Here is a 17,896-nt window from a genome sequence, read left to right on the forward strand (position 1 = left end):
TGTAGGCCTTCCAGGTACGATGATAAATATTCCTAGAAGATTTCCGTGCTCTCAACATAGTTGGAATCACCGAGTCCGCAAGACACCGCTTCCTCAACACCTGGCTCTTAATAGCCATGCCGTTAAAACCAGCGATGGTAAAGCAGGATGGAGAATCGGACCTTGAGATAGCAGGTCCTCTCGTAAGGGCAGTCACCATGGGGCATCCGCCAGCATTGGGATCCCCATGGCCTCCACTCTGCGGAGCAGATGTGGTAACAGTTTCAGCGGAGGAAAGGCATAGATCAGCTGGTACTGATCCCACGGAGCCACCAGCGCGTCTGCCCAATGATCTCTTGTCCTGGACACGAATCTCGGCACCTTCCGATTGAGACGGGAGGCCAGAAGATCCACATCTGGTGTGCCCCATTGCAGGAACAGTAGCCTTAACACCTCCGGATGCAATGCCCATTCTCCTGGGTCCAGCATCTGGTGACTTAGGTAATCTGCCTGCCAGTTCTCCACTCCCGGGATGTAAATGGCCGACAGGGCCAGTACATGTTGCTCTGCCCACTGAAGGATGTGAGCGACCTCCCGAGCGGCAGCCAAGTTTCTTGTTCCTCATTGGTGATTGACATATGCCACCGCTGTGGTGTTGTCTTAATGGATCCTGATCGGATGCCCTCGAAGTCTTATCGACCATGTGGAGAGGCATAGCCTGATTGCTTGTAGCTCGAGCACATCGGCATCTTGGATTCCACCTCCGACCAGGGACCCTGAGTCGACTGAACTCCCATTACTCAACCCCAGTTGCTTAGGCTGGCGTCCGTTGTGATAACTGTCCACTGTAGCAGTAGGAACGACTTCCCGAAATGCCGGGGGGCTTAGCCACCAGAGCAGGGAGTCCCTGACTGACTGGCTCACCTGAATCTACCGATCCAGGGATAACGGAGATTTGTCCCATTTCGTCAAGATCTCCTTCTACAAGACTCTGGTGTGAAACTGAGCATACGGTACTGCCTCGAAGGAGGTCACCATGAGTCCTAGGCCTCGCACGCAGAAGTGTAGCGACGCCCACCTGTGGTTCATCAGCAGTTTTACCGCGGCTCTGAGAGTTCGCAGCTTGTCTGAAGGGAGATAGACTCTCGCTTCCATGGAGTCCAGCAGTAGGCCTAGGTACTCCAAACGCTGAGTCGGTACAATTACCGACTTCTTTAGGTTTAACAGCAACCCAATTTCCTGCAGGGTCTGCATGGTGATTGCCACATCCTCCTCTAACACTGAGGTGGAAGAAGCTCTCAGGAGAAGATAGTCTAGGTTACCCATGATCACGATCCCACATTGTCACAGCAACACCATAACAGGAGCCAATTCCTTGGTAAAGACTTGGGGGGCTGATGCCAAACCAACGGGAAGAGCCACAAACTGGTAGTGGGCTTCCCCAACCGCAAATCGCAGAAATTTCTGATGCCGAAGGCATATGGGTATGTGCAGGTACGCATCCTGGATGTCCAAAGACGCCAGGGAGTCCCCTTGATGGAGTGCAGAGACTACTGAGCGAACCGATTCCATTCTGAACCTCTGTACTTTTACAAAGCAATTGAGGGCTTTTAGGTCCAAAATTGGACGCGACGTACCCCTTTTTGGGGACTACAAACCGATTTGGGTAGAACCCCTGGAAACGTTCCGACTCCGGAACAGGTACTATCATCCCGCACCTCAGCAGGTCCCTTACCGACCCCAATAGGGCCTCCCGGCGAGACGGGAGCACGGATATCCTGGAGGGGAAGAATCTGTTTTGTGGCCAAGAGAGGAACTCTATCTTGTAGCCTGAGGAAATCAGATCGCAGACCCATTGGTGTGACAGCCGAGAGGCCCACTGGGCTGCAAACTCCCAAAGGCGACCCCCCCCCCCACCCATGTTGCGGGCGGGGCAAACCTTCATGCGGTAGCACTTTTGCTCGCAGGCTTTCGGTTCCAGGGACGCTTTTGTCCTTCAGAGGTCGTACTGTCAGGCTGGGGATGCTTAGCTGAAGCCCCAGGCGGATGAAAAGGCCGTTTGTGAGCGGAAAATTAGGGCCCTTGCCTACGGCGTGGCACCTTAGCCTTCCTGGCCTGTGGGAGTAGTGTACTCTTACCACCTGTGGCATTTAATGTCATCTAATAAGGCTCCAAAGAGCCGCTCGCCAAGGAAGCGTAGATCTGGCAGGGCTTTTTTAGATGCCTGGTCAGCCAATCAGCATTTTAGCCAAATCAGGCACCTCAGCACCACTGCTAACACTGAAGCCCTGGATAACAGAGGGAGGGTATCCAGGGCCGTGTCACTTAAGGCCTTGCACTAACTGGTCTGCTAGTTCCACGCAGACAGGAGAAGCCTGTTGCTCCCCCAATTCGTTGTGCAAAAGTTTTGCCCACTCAGTAAGTGTCAGTACTGGTCGCATTGCTGACCCCACTAAACAAGGAACGAGCCACTGCCTCAGCCATCCTGTCCATGTGGTCCTTAAAGGCAGGAGTCCCCTCTACGGGGATCGTGGTTACTTTGTTTGACCTGGATACTGGGGGGTCCACGACCGGAGGAGCCGACCACTTTTTGTGAAGACTCTCAAAGAGGTAACACACCGCCGCCATGTATTTTGGGACCGAAAAGGTCCGTTGTGGTCGACTCCATTCCTTGTATCTGAACTTATCCAAATAAGTCAGATACGGGAACACCTTAGATGTACGGACTGGCTTACGGGACCCAAAAGGGACATCTACATCAGCAGAGGGATCTGCTGGCTCCTGAATTTTCAGGGCATCACGCACAGCTGTGTCTGCATCAGACGGGGGGCAGGGGCGGTTTTTTACCACCTTTGCGCCCTCGCACTGTCTCCATCTTGGCAACGAACGAATTAAGGACCGCTGACAAAGCGTCCAGAGGCACTGCACTGTCTGCAGGCGAACCGGTTGCAATTGCCTGGATTTCAGGGGAAGAAACATGAAGCCATGCTGACCCTACCCTGTCTGCCACCTGTTGGGGACTCACCACCCTGACCGAGTTCCACGCCGTCCAGCTAGGTGTGCCTGTGTCAGCTCCCAGATGCATAAGAGACCAAACCACGCTGTGCTGAGCTGTTCTGAATAGCGCTGAAGCTGAAAAAAAACTCTTTCAGGCTTCAACAAAATGGGCGTCGAGCGTCCAGTATAAAGGACATAATCACAGGGAAAATGGACACCAAGCATGCTGCTCCCTGGTCACACCAAACATGGCCGCTGAACACTGTATGCAATGAAGAACAGTGAAAGAACAGGCAGAGAAATGGCGGTAAAACAGCGCTACAGCAATCAGCAGACACAGCTACCAGATACCTCACAGGAGAGACCTACACACATCCAGGGCACAGTTATCCAGCGCAGTCCTCCCCAGCTGAGAGCCTCCCCAGGGAGCCACTGTCTATGGCACACACACCGCTCAGCAGCAACCCCCACAGGGAAGGGGGGGGGAGGGTAGATAGGGACAGGAAGAGAGGGAGGTGAGGGACCCCCGATTCGACCTCCCAGGGAATGCCCAGCTACTCAGCCCCACAGGGAGAGCTGTACTTACAAGTCCTGAAGAGCTGGGAGACATTCCATCACAGACCCACTCTCTGATCAGTACGGGGTGGCTGCTGGCCTGGCACACTGACATCAGTAGCCCAGTCATGTGTACCCCGGGGCATTACGCCAACCGGCCGCCCCTGGAGCTGGGGGCATGTTGTGGCCAACCCAGCGTGGAGCTCTGGTCTGCATGCGTTCGCTGGCCAGGCTGGGGAGACTACAAGGATAAGGGTATCCAGCCTCTCACCCAGCTGTTGATAGCAGATCACAGGATCTTTAATCTTGCACAAAAAGCAAAACTTCTGCAGAAAAATCCACGGACCAATGGGCCTGCAGGTTTCCTAGGTCCTTCTTCACTAGGCAGAAAAAAACTGAGGCTGCAGTAGCAGGCTGAGGGGTTGTTACCTAAGGGACCGCCCCTTGGGCGGAAATAGAAAGTTCTAGTTTTATTATAACATTTTAACATGTTCTGCCTAATCCTCTCCTGAAGGTGGTGTAACAGCCTGATTGTCTAAGAAAGGAGCTGTGTCAGTCGGTGAACCTAAGGGAAGAAAGATTTTCCACTTTGAAAGTAGATAATTCTAGTGAGCGAAGAAATTGACGCCAGAAGTTCTCCTCCTTGTAGGATGGAGATAATGGATTGGAGTGACTTTAGAAAAAAAAAATTGGTTATATTCAGGAACTGAATTTAAATTTTTGAGATCCAGAATGTCCATTTGGATTTAACCAAACCCCAACCTCTGCTCTTACATGGGAGCCACCATGAACACTTTTTGCCAAAAGATGGTCCAATGCTTGAGAGAAAGACTTCTTTTTCTCTGGATCCTTAGGAACGTTTAATCTGAGAAAATGAGAAGATGGAAACTCTTGGAACTCGTTTGTACCTTGGAGCTATTGAGGAAGTCCTCCATTCGTCTTGACACTCCTTCTGCCAGATCCCCGAGAACTGCAGAATAATTGTCCCTATTAAGCAAGTGGGGGCACTTCCTCATAAGGAGGCTTCAGTATCTTGTAGGCTTCCTCCCCCAAGACCTCTTTTGTCCCTGGGGTTAACCCTGAGGATTACCTTTTGAACCCGACGGTGGAAGCCTTCATGACTGCCTGGAGGCTGATGCCCCTGGCACAGAAGGAGCTTTGAAACGAAAATACATTAACTCCTTCACTTAAATGACAAAAGGGGTACTTTTTCACTAGAAATTCTTTGGATACATTATCCACAATATCCCCAGATATTGGTTCCACCTCAAAACGGAAGACTAGCCAGGAGCTTCTTGCATGACGCTTAGCAAAGGGCGCAAGGCCTAAAAGGACAGAATCTGTCATAGCAACTATTGCAAACATAAAGCTGCCTCCTGGGACTGCTGAGCAGGATAACCTTGAACACCTATTTAAACTGGTCTCTCAATGCTAACCAATTACTGTCAGCGCAGGCTGAGACACTCAATCTGCCAGAAAAAAATAATAGGGATCCAACGGATAAAAGGTTGGAATTCCCAAGTATTTGAGTATGGTCTGCTGGACAAGTAAAACTTATTCACAAAGGATATAGTAGCGTCAATTGCTGGTACACCCTACTTAGTGAATTTTCTCTACCATAGGATAAAAAGTGTGAAATTTTTTTTAGAAAGGAAAATAATGCTTATCTGGGTGATCCTCCAGATACAAAAAAAAAAACAAAAAAAACCTTTCCAACAGAGTGAGCGCGAGCCTCTGATCCTACAGGATTGTCATGCGATGGGAAAAATATATTTTTTTTCAGTTTTTCTCTTGACGCTCTTCCTCATGAAGAGGGGGAGAATACAGCACAGGTGGGGGGTGTCTGGTGAAGAGAAACACCCCCTGCCCCCCAGATTTACTGGAGATCTGCTGCTGGCTCGAGAGAAAAAAAAAAATCTGCTGCTCCAGACACAGTGATCTCTTGAGAAAGCATGGAGAAGGTATGTGCTCCATACAGCCCCCAGTGGTGACACTTAGGCATGACTTTCCTGCTGCTGGGTTTTCTGTGGTAAAAACCAATCACCCTTCACAGTGGGTTTCATTAAACCTTCAGGAGCCGGGGACCCTCAGGGAAACCCACAATCCTGGACCAGTAGTAGCATCTCCGCCAGTAAAACTTTATGGACTTAATACGAAAAGTACTGGATCCCAGGGTGCAGCTCTCTAAAAAGAGAATTGTTTACAGGCAAAACCTTGTTTTTTTTGTACATGAGGCCCGGATACCATTCAATTTGGCCTAAAAGACCCTTTGAATGGATCCAGCTGCACAGCTAACCCGAGCAAGGATTGCTCCAGTGGAGCTCAGCACAGCTTTACTTGTGGTTAACACCTTAGATACTGGCGAAAAAACTGAGATACTCCTGGCATGGGAGGGGTTATTTAGGGAGACAACTTCCTGTTTAGGGTGTGCCAGTGTCCACAACCTGAAGGTGGACTATAACCCACATAATTACTATGGCCCTGTGCCCTGTGATGTACGATGAAAGAAATTATATGCATAGTAAAAGGTTAGGCTGGGTTAACACTTGTGTGGGTGGTTACCCCTGCAGGACCACACCTGTCCCCGCAGCACAACAATCCACACAGAGAAAAGCGTTGTCATTCAGGAGATGCATGGAAATACCATTATTCCTAATGGTACCTCCACGCACTGTGGCCGCATTTTTTGAAAAAGGTGCAGGGAATCCAGCAGCCCATTCAAATGAATGGGATGCTATACTTGAGCAATGCAGCTGCAGGGAAACCTAACCTAGTGTGAACCTAGCCTTAGAGAAGCACATTAGGTAGACCTTAAAACCCATGCCAAACTTGGGCTTCTCCCCCTTGCCGCTGAATACCTAAACAGAAAAACACAAGTGCTGAAATACTTGCATATAAAATGAGAATCAGCTTCCTTCTGGTGACCAGTGGGCAGCTTTTTCCTGACCACTTCTTAACGGAAGCCGAGGCTCAGGGTGAGATCTGTGTGAGGCAGAGGCACTGACTAACTTGCTCAGACCGCTGTTTTGATCAGTTAATGCACGGATCTAAACTGTCATCAGAAATACTCTGCTGGAACCCTCCATTCAACATACATATAAAAAGGTCTTAAACCAGACTAAAGTGAGTGGATAATAGAGGGTGTAAAGTTCAAGATATTCACACTAATTTAGGGTTGTTTTCAGACCTATCTTAAGCCAAGTAGTATACTTTGCAGAATTACAATCAGTGTCTCAACTGCCTTGGTAATGCTCTGTAACAGGGTGTACCAAAGACTGAAAGCAAGGGGAAAGATTTTCAGCAGAGACACAGATAGCCATAAAAGCCTAACGCTGAATAACACAACCTAACCAAATAATAAAAATAAACACACACATTTACGAAATCTTTCATGTAACCAAAAAAAGTAGCTGCCTGCATGGATACCTTTGTGAGTGACAAAGCTCCTTAAACTTTTTTACCCGTTAAAATAATCATTTAAGGCCTGAAGATTAGTTAAAGAGGAAGTAAAGTCCTCCTTTTTAATTGCATCTACAGGCCTACCTGTAGGTACTGTAAATAGCTTCTAAACACTGCTTAGGAGATATTTACTATATACACCATCATCAGCGCTTTGAAGAAATGGTCATCGGTGCCATTACCGGTGGCCCTGCGTGCATGCACGGGAGTTATCTCATTGCCCGCGAACCCAGAAGAAACAGCGCGGAAAAGGTCAGTCGTCTCCATGGTTATCCCAGCTGTGGGCCCGGGACCTGTGTGGTGTGGGTGTCTCACTGGATAGAGGAGAGGAACACTAGCAGAAGTCTATCTGCTGATCTCCCCATAGAATCTGAAAGTGATGAGAACGTCATCATTTCTGGTTTCTAGAAGAAGCTAATGGAGTACAACTGGGCCTGCTGGATTAATTTAATCTGATTGCGGATGGTCGGCTTCCAACATTTACATTCATTTCCGGCTGCTGTAGCAGTCTGGAATGTGTGTAAAACTCCTTGCTGCTGCCGCCACCAACATAGGGCAAACATTGGTGGCAGCCAAATAATATAGTCTGCTGGTTCATGGACTACTTACAACTTCAGGGTCATCCTCATCAACAAGTATTGATTTCCCTTCTTTTTTCAATTGCTTCTTCTTCTCTTTTACCTGAAAAAAAAAATACAGAGGGAGCTCATTACATCTCGCATTCAGCAATTGATTTAGACTTTTTTTTAAACTAGATTTTTTAATTTTATTTTTTGTAAAAAAAGCACATGGAAATTCACCAATGAAACAGATAAAATAATACAACTTTCAAGTGAATCTCTACATGGATGTCCCACACCAAAACAGTACAATCTGAAAGAGGAGATCCTACACCAGACATGGTACAAAGGGCACAGACTTTGATGGGGCCTCCACCTAATTTTACCAGACTTATGTTGCCAGACCCTATATTAGAGAAGGCTATTGAAACCGCTTCCATAAAAGCTGCAGTCTCTGGGTCCTGCAGGTGGGGCTACCCTTTGATGATCTGGAAAGCAGGCTGAAAGCTTTACTTTACAGTCCCTGTCACAGCTACCAGCTCTCTATCACTTCTTGGAATGTGAAGAACTACAGCTCTTGGATTGGCTTTGCTTTATCATGGACCACCATTACTGGCATCCCCGAGACCCCATCAACCGAGTAAGATCTCAGGGCAGGATCAAAACTACCTTGAGATAGTCTCCAAGCGCTAATGAGCCATAAATTTTTTTTAACCTGTGGCTATGCCACATGCACAGACTGTGGACCTTCCTGGAATACACATCTGCATGGCCAGAGACTCCACACTACCTCCCTGACCAACGGTTGCTTGGTTTGGTCTACCAGTCATGAAGATCAACACCAGCAGACAACTACTGCATTTAGCCTACACCTCTGAGCATTCAAACGTTGCGAGTACTGACGCTTTTCATATTGCAGGAATGAGAGGCCGGGCCATTGATTTAGTTGATTTGTGTTCCGGGGTCGCCCCAAGATATCATCCTATGTCTATTAATAATATACAGGATTTATATAGCGTCAACAGTTTGCGCAGCACTTTACAAAATGAAGGCAAACATAGTTACAATACAATTTGGTACAATAGGAAACAGCGCTCATTGGAGCTTACAATCTAACAGGGAGGGTCAATTCATAGAAAAGGTAATAGCTGTGGGTGGTGAGCTGGTGGCGAAAGTAAAAAAACAGTGCAATAGTTACAGTCAGGGGAAAAAAGTATTTGATTCCCTATGTTGTACGTTTACCCTCTGACAAATAAATGATCAGTCTATAATTTTAATGGTAGGTTAATTTTAACAGTGAGAGACAGTAACAAAAATACTCAGAAACCCCCCCCCCCAAAAAAAAAAAAAAAAAGTTATAAAATTGATTTGCATTTTAATAAGTGAAATAAGCATTTGATCCCCTATCTGCAAGACTTCTGGATCCCAGGATTTCTGGATCCTTCTATACAGGTAACGATATGAAATTAGAGGCACTCTCAAAGGGAGTTCTCCTAATCTCAGCTTGTTACCTGTATAAAAGACACCTGTCCACAGAAGCAAATTCCAATCTCTCCACCATAGCCAAGACAAAAGAGCTGTCCAAGGATATCAGGGACATGATTGTAGACCCGCACAAGGCTGCAATTGGCTACAAGCAGGTTGGTGCGATTATTCGCAGATGGAAGAACCACAAAATAACTGTCAATCTCCCTCAGTCTGGGGCTGCATGCAAGATCTCACCTCGGAGTTTCAATGAGGACGACGGTGAGGAATCAGCCCAGAACTACACAGAAGAATCTTGTCAATGATCTCAAGGCAGCTGGGACCATAGTCACCAAGACAACAATTGGTAACACTATGCTGTGAAGGACTGAAATCCTGCAGCGCCTGCAAGGTCCCCCTGCTCAAGAAAGCACATCAAAAAGGCACGTCTGAAGTTTGCTAATTGACATCTGAATTATTCAGAGAACTGGGTGAAAGTATTGTGGTCAGATGAGTCCAAAATCGAGCTCTTTGGCATCAACTCAATGTCTTTGGAGGAGGAAGAATGCTGCCTATGACCCCAAGAACACCATTCCCACCATCAAACACAGGTGAAAACAATACGCTTTGGGGGTATTTTTCTGCTAAGGAGACAGGACAATTTCACTGCATCAAAAGGGATGACGGACGGGGCCATGTACTGTCAAATCTTGGATGAGAACCTTCTTCCCTCAGCCAGGGCATTGAAAATGGGTCATGGATGGGCATTCCAGCATGACAATGACCCAAAACACAAGGTCACACACAATGGAGTGGCTCTAGGACATTGAGATCCTGGAGTGTCCTAGCCAGTCTCCAGACCTTAAATCGCATAAAAAAATATGTGGAGGGAGCTGAAGGTTCGAGTTACCAAACAGCCTCAAAATCATAATGACTTGTAAAGGATCTGCAAAGAGGAGTGGGACAAAATCTCTCCAGAGATTCCTCGATTTCGCTCTTATCTCACACTTATCTTATACCTGACCCCTTACCCCTTCCCCTCGTGACCGGCCCCCTCTCCATATCCTTCACTCAGTTATGGGCCGTTTTGTTCAGATACTGGGAATACCCTAGCTTGCATTATCCCTACCTTAGTGTCCCATCACAGGCCTTCGGGATGCTCTGCCTCCCGAGAAACTGTTATGCCGCGTACACACGGTTGGAATTTCCGACAATAAATGTTCGATGTGAATTTGTTGGAACTTCTGACCATGTGTAGGCTCCATTGGACATTTTTTGTCAGAATTTCCGACAAAATTTGAGAGCTGGTTCTCAAATTTTTTCCGACAACAAAATCCATCGTCGTAAATTCCGATCGCGTGTACACAATTCCAACGCACAAAATTCCACACATGCTCAGAATCAAGCAGAAGAGCCGCACTGGCTATTGAATGTCCCTTTTCTCGGCTCATTGTATGTGTTGTACATCACTGCGTTCTTGATGTTCAGCATTTCCAACAACATTTGTGTGACCGTGTGTATGCAAGACAAGTTTGAGCCAACTCGTTGGAAAAAAAAATCCAGGATTTTGTTGTCGAAATGTCCGATCGTCTATACGCGGCATAAGAGTTTATTTTATTGCATAGTTTTGCATATATGATCATACGTTCTGGGTCTGCACATTGACAATATTTCTATACCATGCTATTCCCTTGTGCCATCCATACTGTGTATTACCGGGGTAGTAGATATTTTGCTCACATCAAGTGACTGTTATCTGAATTTTATTATAAATCAATACTGTCTATTTTGGCCGTAAAATGCACTTTTTTGTGGAAAAAAACGTAATTAAAAAAAATCTCTCCAGGGATGTGTGCAAACCTGGTGGCCAACTACAAGAAAGGTCTGACCTCCGATTGCCAACAAGGGTTTTGCAACCAAGTACTAAGTCATGTTTTTTGCAAAGGGGTCAAATACCTATTTCACTCATTAAAATGCAAATCAATTTATAACTTTTTTTGAAATGCATTTTTCTGGAAATATTTGTTATTCTCTCACTGTTAAAATAAACCTACTATTAAAATTATAGACTGATCTTTGTCAGTGGGCAGACAAAATCAGCAGGGATCAAATACTTTTTAAACTCACTGTAGAAACAGGATAGGCATCTTTAACCACTTGCTTACTGGGCACTTAAACCCCCCTCAGTCCCAGACCAATTTTCAGCGCTGATGCACTTTGAATGACCATTGCCCGGGCAAACAACACTGTACCCAAATTAAATTTTTATCATTTTTTTCCCACAAATAGAGCTTTCTTTTGGTGGTATTTAATCACAGCTGGGAGTTTTATTTTTTGCTAAACAAAAAAAATGCAAAAAAAATAAAAATAAATCATGTTTAATAGTTTGTTATAAAATTTTGCAAACAGGTCATTTTTCTCCTTCATTGAAGTGCGCTGATGAGGCGGCACTGATAGGCTGCACTGGTGGGCACTGATAGGCACAGTTAAGGCGGCACTAATAGGCACAGATAAGGCGGCACTAATAGGCACAGATAAGGCGGCACTAATAGGCACAGGTAAGGCGGCACGGATGGGTGGCACTATGGGGCACTGATAGGTACCACTGATAGATGGGACTGATAGGTGGCAGTGCTGAGCACGGATATGTGGCATTGGGGTGCAGCACCTTTGTTGAGGCAGATTGTGGGCACTGCTGGGTGGCACTGACAGGGGGGGGGGACACATTTTTTATTCATGTGGCAAAGCAGGGGGCAGGTGGGCACTGGCAGGGCTGGCCGTGATCTGCTTTTTTTTTTCTCCTCGCGCTGTCAGCGCGAGGAGGAATAATAGCCAATTACCGGCTCCGTTATATCACATGATCAGCTGTCATTGGCCGACAGCTGATCACGTGATAAGGGGTCGGGATCGACCCCTTGCACGGATCGGTGATCAGGCGAGTCTCGTAGACTCGCCTATCACAGAGCGCGCCGCGCGCGCCCCTCAGGCTACAGCGCGGATCTCCTTTACTATTGACGTAGTCCCGGCAAAGGAGATCCGCGCTGTAGCCGTCATTCGGCTATAGCGCAGGTCTCAAGTGGTTAAAGAGAAGGGTTTTCAGGGATCATCTAAGGATGGATAGATTAACCACTTCTTGACCAGGCAATTTTTTGCGATACGGCACTGCATCGCTTTAACTGACAATTGCACGGTTGCGTGACGTTGTACCCAAACAAAATGTATGTACTTTTATCCCACAAATAGAGCTTTCTTTGGTGTAACTAAACTAGGAGGTCGACTGATATGGGTTTTTCTCTGGGCGATATATTAAGAAATCACGGCGGCCGATGGCCGATATATGATGCCGATTTTTGGGCCGATATGTTAGGCCGATTTTTTATATATTTTTTTTCCCCCCTTCATCTCATAAAATCTAACAGTTAGACCCCTTTCACACTGAGGCGTTTTTCAGGTGCTTTTGGGCTAAAAAAACAAACAAAAAAAACACTTGTAAAAAGCCTGCAAAACGGCTTCCCTGCAGTTTGTGTGGAAGCCTGAGTGCTTTCACACTGAGGCGATGCACTGGCAGGACGTTAAAAAAAGTCCAGCAAGCAGCATCTTTGGAGTGGTGTATACCGCTCCTACACCACTCCTGCCCATTGAAATGAATGGGCACCACTGCCGAAGCACCTGCAATGCAATTTGGCAGCGACATCTAGACTTAACGGTTGGCAAGGTGGATGAGTCTTGCAGCAGCATTCATGATGGACTGAAGGGGGATATGTGGGTCTGAAAGGACATTTCAGAGTCTATTACATAGTTCCTGGTGGCTAAGCAGCACTAGGGTTTCTTGGGGTCTAATCTAGGGCTGCAACTAACGATTATTTCCATAATCGATTAATCGGCCGATTATTTTTTCGATTAATCGGATAAAATCATATTTAAAAAAAAAAAAAAAACGCACAATATGAAAAATAAACGCACAATGTAAAAATTTATCAATTATCAAATGTTGATCTATAAATTATACCACGTGATATATATCTCAGAGTGCACAATGACTAAATAAAAAAGCCAATACTATTGAAAATATATATATGAAAGAACGCTTGTCACAATTGAATTTAAATTGTGCAGATACAATAATGCAAATATTAGTCCTCTAATTAACAAGATTTGCACATTGCACTTTGCACAGATTTTACAAAAACACACCCACTAATTTCATTTTAATTTTTGTATATTTTACATTTCCTGGGGTTATAAAACATCAGAGTAGAGCGCTTTTACTACCTGTATTTATAACATTGGTATACTGTTCCAACTTTTTGTTGCGAGCCTGGGGTAGTGGCAACCCTCTTATATCCACCGTTCTTTTGCAGCTTATCCATAGCGCAAACCCCCTTTTTTCTGTTATTATCTGTTTAACTCCGCCCGCAAGTCTCCGCCCGCTTCAGTCCATACTTTTTCTCTGCCGCTAAAGAAATATCCTGCACATGCGCTGTTAATAGCATTGAAGTGGCCCATGCGCGGTAAAGGGCCGCCGTCAGCTGTTTCAGTGACGGTGTAGTGTCATATTTTGCTGCCTATCACAGAATGCTACGGAAGTGACGTTGCCGCCAGAAATTGCGTACTGCGCATAGCGTTCCAAACACTCGCGCCGTGCGTTCCAGCATAGTTTCGGCAATACGGTTCAGCGAAACCATCACATAATGTTACGGAAGTGACGTTACAGACAACACAAACACTGGGCCGTGCGTTACAACACTAATACTTCCCTTGTTACCTAGTATCATTATTTACCAACCATGCTGAGCTACGTGCCGTGTTAGGTTCTGCATTGCTGGGACTTGTAGTGCCTATCCTGAGCTACCTGCTTCAATGTTCAGTGTCCTCGTCCCTATCCCCGGGCTTCAATGTTCAGTGTCCTCATCCTTATCCCCCTGCTTCGATGAGGACACTGAACATTGAAGCAGGGGGATGAGGACACTGAACATTGAAGCCCGGGGATAGGGATGAGGACACTGAACATTGAAGCCCGGGGATAGGGATGAGGACACTGAACATTGAAGCCCGGGGATAGGGATGAGGACACTGAACATTGAAGCCCGGGGATAGGGATGAGGACACTGAACATTGAAGCCCGGGGATAGGGATGAGGACACTGAACATTGAAGCCCGGGGATAGGGATGAGGACACTGAACATTGAAGCCCGGGGATAGGGATGAGGACACTGAACATTGAAGCACGGGGAAATTGAAGCCCGGGGATAGGGATGAGGACACTGAACATTGAAGCACAGGGATAAGGATGAGGACACTGAACATTGAAGCATGTAGCTCAGGATAGGCACTACAAGTCCCAGCAATGCAGAACCTAACAGCACGTAGCTCAGCATGGTTGGTAAATAATGATACTAGGTAACAAGGGAAGTATTAGTGTTGTAACGCACAGCCTAGTGTTTGTGTTGTCTATAACGTCACTTCCGTAACAGTATGTGATGGTTTCGCTGAACAGTATTGCCGAAACTATGTTGGAACGCACGGCGCGAGTGTTTGGAACGCTATGCGCATGCGCAGTACGCAATTTCTGGCGGCAACGTCACTTCCGTAGCATTCTGTGATAGGCAGCAAAATATGACACTACAACGGAGCCGCACCGGAAGTGACGGGGTTACAATACAACACCGCCGCCGGGTGTGCCAAGATGGCCGCCAGCTCCGGAGCTAGGCCGAAGCCGCGGCCTTTCCTAAGGCCGCAGCCACAGACCGCTCTGCGGATCGCATGGTGCGGACCGACTAATCGATAATGAAAATCGTTGACAACAATTTTCATTATCGATGATGTCGATTAATCGTTTCAGCCCTAGTCTAATCTATAGCGACCCCCCCTCCAGAATACCTACACTATTCCCCGAGACTGCACGAAAGGACCCCAAACTCCACTAAATACATTGATTTGTCTACCCGGGGACCGGTACCCTCTTGTCTTGCATTGGATACAAATGCCGAATGTCCCTAGCTTTTACCACCAAAAGAAAGCTATATTTGTGTGAAAAAAAATGTAATTTGGATACAGTGTTGCATGACCGCGCAATTGTCATTTAATGTGCGACAGCCATGAAAGCTGAAAATTAGCCTGGGCAGGAAGGGGGTAAAAGTGCCCTGTATTGAAGCAGTTAAAAGACACCACAACGTGACCATGAGTGAATAGGGTAGCAAGAAATTTTACTTTTTGCTCTAGAGTCCAACAAGAGTCCAAACAAATGCATTTTGGCAATTTTTATCCCCACAAGAGACAAAAAAAAGTTCTATTTCTGGGATTGTAAAACACTGAAAACTAGGCATGTTTAGCATAAACAGTAAAAAAGTAGACCAAACAAACTCAGAATTAAAATTCTCGCTAGCAGCTTCTATGGGGCTATTTTTGAAAACCCAGTTTTAAAATGGATTACTTACAATATGTTCAACATATTCCTGGCCAGCCTGAATCACATCAAGTGCCCGCTTTTTCTGTTCACCTTCCAGCAACAGTTTATATGCCTTGTCCACCGCTGCAGCAAAGAGATTACGGCAAGAAGCATTGCATGGACATGCGTTAAAAGTATATTTTACAATGTGTACATACATACAAAATGCAGAGAAAAGTTCAGACTGTAAAATACAGAAAAAGAAGCTAAATGTGCTGAATGTAAAATATAAAATATTTCAAATTTTCTTCATCATATTACCTTTTTTATACCAAATTGTTACATTAGTATAACAAGTATAATTTACATTTACTTTATATGAATTTAAAGTGGTTCTAAAGGCTCAAGGATTTTTATCTTCATGCATTCTATGCATTAAGGTAAAAAACCTTCTCTGTACAGCAGCCACCCCTAATACTTACCCGAGCCCCATAGGGATCCGGCGCCGAGCACGAGAACTTCGGCTCTCCGGGGACTCTCCCTCATTGGCTGAGACAGCAGTGGGAGCTATTGGACAAGTGGGCCAATCAGGAGAGAGATGAAACGGGGCAAAGCCATGTGAATTAATACAAAGTAGCCATTGCAAGTTGCTCTGGAGGCACTGGGAAGGGGGAAGGAGCTTCGGCGGGGGACTCGAGAAAAGGAGGATCAGAGCTGCTCTGTGCAAAACCGCTGCACAGGGCAGGCAAATAGAACATGTTTGTTATAGAATTTTTTTTTATTGCCTTTAAAATATTTTAACTAACATACAAATAAAAATTCCATTAAAAAAAAAACAACATTTAAAAAGCATAGCTGTCAAAATGAAGAATCTATAAAATTTGGAATTACCTTCAAATGCTTTTTGGGCTCTTTCTGGATCGTCCTGATTCTTATCTGGATGAACCAGGATCGATAACTGGAAGGGAAGCAAAGATTTATTCAGGGAACTGTTGCATTTAAATGATGCAGCTACCTACATAATTCACTTAGCATACATTTCATTTTAAGCTCTACACAAACAAAATTATGCTTGAAATTTAAGGTACAGAAAAAAAATTTTGAATTTTTTTACTGTACCTGTAAAATCCTTTTTTTGCATACAGTACAGAACACAAGATCGTAGATTCTTTATTCTATAGGCTCAAATGAGGACTTATGTAATCCACCTAGCAAGAGTGGAAAAGAGAAGCAGCGAATATTAAGCATGAAATGAGAGGAACCCACCCTTTGATTTTTTTTTTTTTTTTTTTTTTACATATTTAGAGGATGCCCCTGCAGCTTTTTTTGTATAATGTTCAATTGCCTGAAGGTACAGTGGCTGCACATAACACATGGTTAAGAATAAGATCGTGTTTCCTATACGATTAAGAATTTATACTATTTTACCCAAAATAAAACCTATAGTTGTAGTTAGGATCTGCTGGATTTATATTCATAGATCTTTCCATAAAGGTAATTCCAACTAAGCTGCCACTTCTTGAAAGCTGCCAAATTCATCTTTGGTATTTCAGTTCCTGACTTTAGGGCCCACTGATACCTGTTCCAGTTATTTGGCCCATAAAAAAAAGAATTGGGCATGGATGGTTAAAAGGGAAAACAGAGTAATATTAGGTGAATTCTGAATTTTTGAACTATCATTGTAATGTTTATCTTAGAGTAGATCTTTAAGCAGATTTTACATTTTTACATTCTTGCTGCTTGATATTAAAATAATTCTACTAAATGCAGAGTTTTGAACATTAGCAGCTAAAGGGAGTAAATACTCCAATTGACTGATTTGCATTATAAGAAGTAAAGCACAATCATTGTGTCGTAATGCAAACCAGAGCCTTTAAAAGCTGACCACATGCATACATATGACAACAACCTACACACAGAAACAAGTTTAAAAATAAAAAATTTTGGAAAAAGGTTTAGGATTTTGTTGGATCACTCTCACGTGTATAACAAAAAAAGTTATACATTTCCTTATAGTAACAACATACAAAATAGATACGCTAAAAATATTTTTAACCAAAATCCATTGAGGGACCACTGCCAATTAGGGCTGAAACAATTAATCAACATAATCGATAAAAATAGCTATCAACTATTTTCGTAATCGATTCGTTGTTCTGCATACAGAATGCATTATTTGTCTATAAAACAAAAAACAAAAAAAACAGTTCAGCACACATACAGTACACCGTTCATACATAGGTGCCCGAGAGCTTGTGAATGTGTGAGGAGCAATGCCTCATGGGACACGTAATCCTGGGCAGGAGGAGGTGGTGAGTAATTCCAAAAGCGGAAGTTTTTTTTTACCTTGCTATATAGCACTCTGAAGGCAAAAGGAGCTAGAAGTGCCGGTAAAAGGAATCAGGACTGCTCTAAGCAAAACCATTACACAGAGCAGGCAATTATAACATGTTTGTTGTTCAAAAATAAAAAAATCCAACAATAACACTTTAAT

General features: G+C 44.9%; 1 protein-coding gene across 1 annotated transcript in view; it reads right to left on the reverse strand.

Annotated features, from left to right (window-relative positions):
- Positions 1-17,896, reverse strand: part of DNAJC8 (DnaJ heat shock protein family (Hsp40) member C8) — a 56,551-nt gene that overhangs the window by 15,062 nt on the left and 23,593 nt on the right. The window contains exons 4-6 of the mRNA XM_077480951.1: positions 16,294-16,360; positions 15,452-15,546; positions 7,600-7,671 (exon numbers count right to left, since the gene is read on the reverse strand). Of these exons, the coding sequence (XP_077337077.1) occupies positions 7,600-7,671; positions 15,452-15,546; positions 16,294-16,360 (234 nt within the window). The remainder of the gene's footprint in view (positions 1-7,599; positions 7,672-15,451; positions 15,547-16,293; positions 16,361-17,896) is intronic.

Source organism: Lithobates pipiens, unplaced genomic scaffold (assembly GCF_037356315.1).
Source record: "Lithobates pipiens isolate NorthernLeopardFrog02 unplaced genomic scaffold, aLitPip1_a1.2 Scaffold_16, whole genome shotgun sequence".
NCBI lineage: Eukaryota > Metazoa > Chordata > Amphibia > Anura > Ranidae > Lithobates > Lithobates pipiens.